The 2646-nt window shown below is 35.9% G+C and overlaps 1 protein-coding gene across 1 annotated transcript in view; it reads left to right on the forward strand.

Annotated features, from left to right (window-relative positions):
* Positions 1–531, forward strand: part of LOC112509163 — a 1138-nt gene extending 607 nt beyond the window's left edge. Inside the window, exon 2 of the mRNA XM_025114020.1 lies at positions 74–531. Coding sequence (XP_024969788.1) covers positions 74–531 — 458 coding nt within the window. The remainder of the gene's footprint in view (positions 1–73) is intronic.
* The last annotated feature ends 2115 nt before the right edge of the window (positions 532–2646 follow it).

The following is a 2646-nucleotide window of genomic DNA, read 5'->3' on the forward strand; positions in this document are numbered from 1 at the left end:
TGTGGACATGCAAATTCAAGAGTTTGGGGATCGATTTAGTGAGGTAAGTACTGAATTGCTTAAAATATAGCAGCTTTGAGTCCATGCGATTCATTTTCGCAATTCAGTGTATCAGATTTATTGAAGTTGAGTGAGTTGTATCCTCAAGATTTTAGTCATATRGAAARGATCGCTCTTGAGAAACAACTTAACATGTACTATTTGATTGTGCGTCAAGATGAAATATTTGCCAATCTGAGTGGTATTGCCGAACTCTCTAGACTGCTAGTGGAAACAAAAAAGCATCAAACTTATCCTCTAGTATATCGGTTATTGAAGTTGGCTTTGGTTTTGCCAGTTGCTACTGCAACAGTCGAAAGATGTTTTTCTGCTATGAAGATTGTGAAGTCAGATTTGCGCAACAAAATCGGTGATGAATTTTTGAATGCTGCAATGATATGTACTATAGAAAAAGAAGCACTTCTCGCAGTTTCAAATGATGATGTAATTACGCAATTTCAAAAGATGAAGAGTCGTAGGGCACAGTTGTAAGAGGTCACTTTTTATCATTTTTGTATGAAATTGAAGTTAATTATTATTTTATTTTATAACGTGCCCCTACAATATATTTTTCTGCGTCCGCCACAGTCTGAAACCAAGGGGTTAAATGCTAATTTATGAAACTTAAATATATAATGCATATTAATAATATCGGTGAACAAATAGTAATAAACATCTTGGTTAGCGTACTGGTTAAGGCGTTGGTTAGCATTGTGGAGGTCTTGGGTTTGAGCCCAGCCTTCGGCACCATCAATTTCTTATTTTTCACGCGAGCCAGATCTGTTCAACCAGGTCGGACCAGCAACCGTGGTTGCACTAATTTCAGAATTTTAAGCTCAATAATGGTTCATTTCTTGATATTTTTTTCTTCGTTCTTTCTACACCAAAACTTTGGTAATATTTTATCAACATTTTGACATAAAGAACATATATTTTCGTTAAGAAATAAGTTTCATTTTCTCATTTAAAGTTTTGCTTTTATAACTAAAACTCAACAACTTTAAAAACATAAAATCAAACCATCTAAAACCAAATCTGAGATATGAGGCTAATAGGGTATGATAAAGTACTTAAAAACGAAGCCATAAACATAAAAACCATGAGATTTGGTTAATAATCTCACCCAAAATCGGTGAAAACCTGAGATTTTCAGCTCGAACTTCAAACTCAGATTCCTCTCTCAATATTTGCTTATTTTCCAAACTATTTGAACGAAAATGATCCTAAGCAGTGCTCTACATTTATATGCGAGAGTTTTGGCTTATTAGTTGATGAAATCGGATAAATCGCGAGTTTTTGGCCGTGGGGTCGTTTTCTTCAAACATACATTGTTGTTGGCAAAAAAGGTCCCTTATCTTTGAAAAAGATGACATTCGGCCCCTGAACTTTCTGACATTTACAACCGGCCCCTTGCTCTCATTATTTTAATAAGACTTACACTTTTTACCCCTAAATCAACATTCTATTTCAATTTTGGTCATTTCTGATTTTAAGATTTCTATAATTATTTCCTTTAATTAACCACATAAATATTTTAACACTTCAAATAAATTTAATAATTTTTTTAGAGACTCGTATAATATTATTTTTATATATTTAAAATTTTAGGTTTTACATATAATGTTCTCTTAATTTTAAGTCTATGCAAACGAAATCATTATTCTTGATACGTGAAGATGTGTTTTAGGTGCTTCATTTTATTTTCTCTGATACCCATCTATTATTTTCACTTTTAAAACAAACATAAGATTAATAAATCGGAAAAGAAAAATACAGATTGGTAAAACTAAAACCAAATGAAGCCAAATAAATGGACCATAATGTCAAACTCGATTGTAGGAGGGCTCAAAAGTGCCGACAGAGTGTTAACGAGATCACACTCTTGCACTTCGTCTACAGTAGGCTTTTCATTCTCCTACACTCCTAACTGGCTTCTTGATGTTTTAAACTCTACATGTAATTCCTTAAAGCATTAGGGGCTGTTTGTTTGGCTCTTAATGGTTACATTAAGAGCCAACCTCTTAATTGGTAAGAGGTCAAGGTTGTTTGGCAAAAAAAAAATGGCTCTGAATGGTTACATTTCTCCTCTTAACCATTTTGCATCTAAAGGTTCTCTAAACCATTCAAAGTTCTCTTTTTCCATATTTGCCCTCTCCCCCATCGTTCCTCACACAGCCCTCACAGCCCCTCCCCCCATCCTATGATCGCCGGTCTTCAAATCCCTCCCCCCACACACGATCGTCGTCCGTATCAACAATGAATATCAACGAATCACGTTTCCTCGATCGAAACGTCAGCGTCGGCGTAAAACGGAAGCTCAAGTACTTTGGCAAAGATGTGCGGAAGTCGCCGGAGCTTCTTTTGATGGCAGATAGTAGCAGCGGCGTTGGACTGTGAACCAAAATCGTACCGGACGGTGATGTTCCGCTTATTTGGCGCAGGATGAACCTTCATAGTTGTTGGAATCAGAGAAAAAAAGGAAACCCTAGCTACGGAGACAGATTTTGYGTTACAGATCCCAAAAAATGGATCAGAAGGGAAGATGAGTGATGGTGAGCTATACGTATAGATATGGTGATGAAAGTGAGAGTGGAGGTGGAAATTATG

Source organism: Cynara cardunculus, assembly GCF_001531365.2.
Source record: "Cynara cardunculus var. scolymus isolate 2C chromosome LG 3, CcrdV1, whole genome shotgun sequence".
In the NCBI taxonomy this organism is placed as follows: domain Eukaryota; kingdom Viridiplantae; phylum Streptophyta; class Magnoliopsida; order Asterales; family Asteraceae; genus Cynara; species Cynara cardunculus.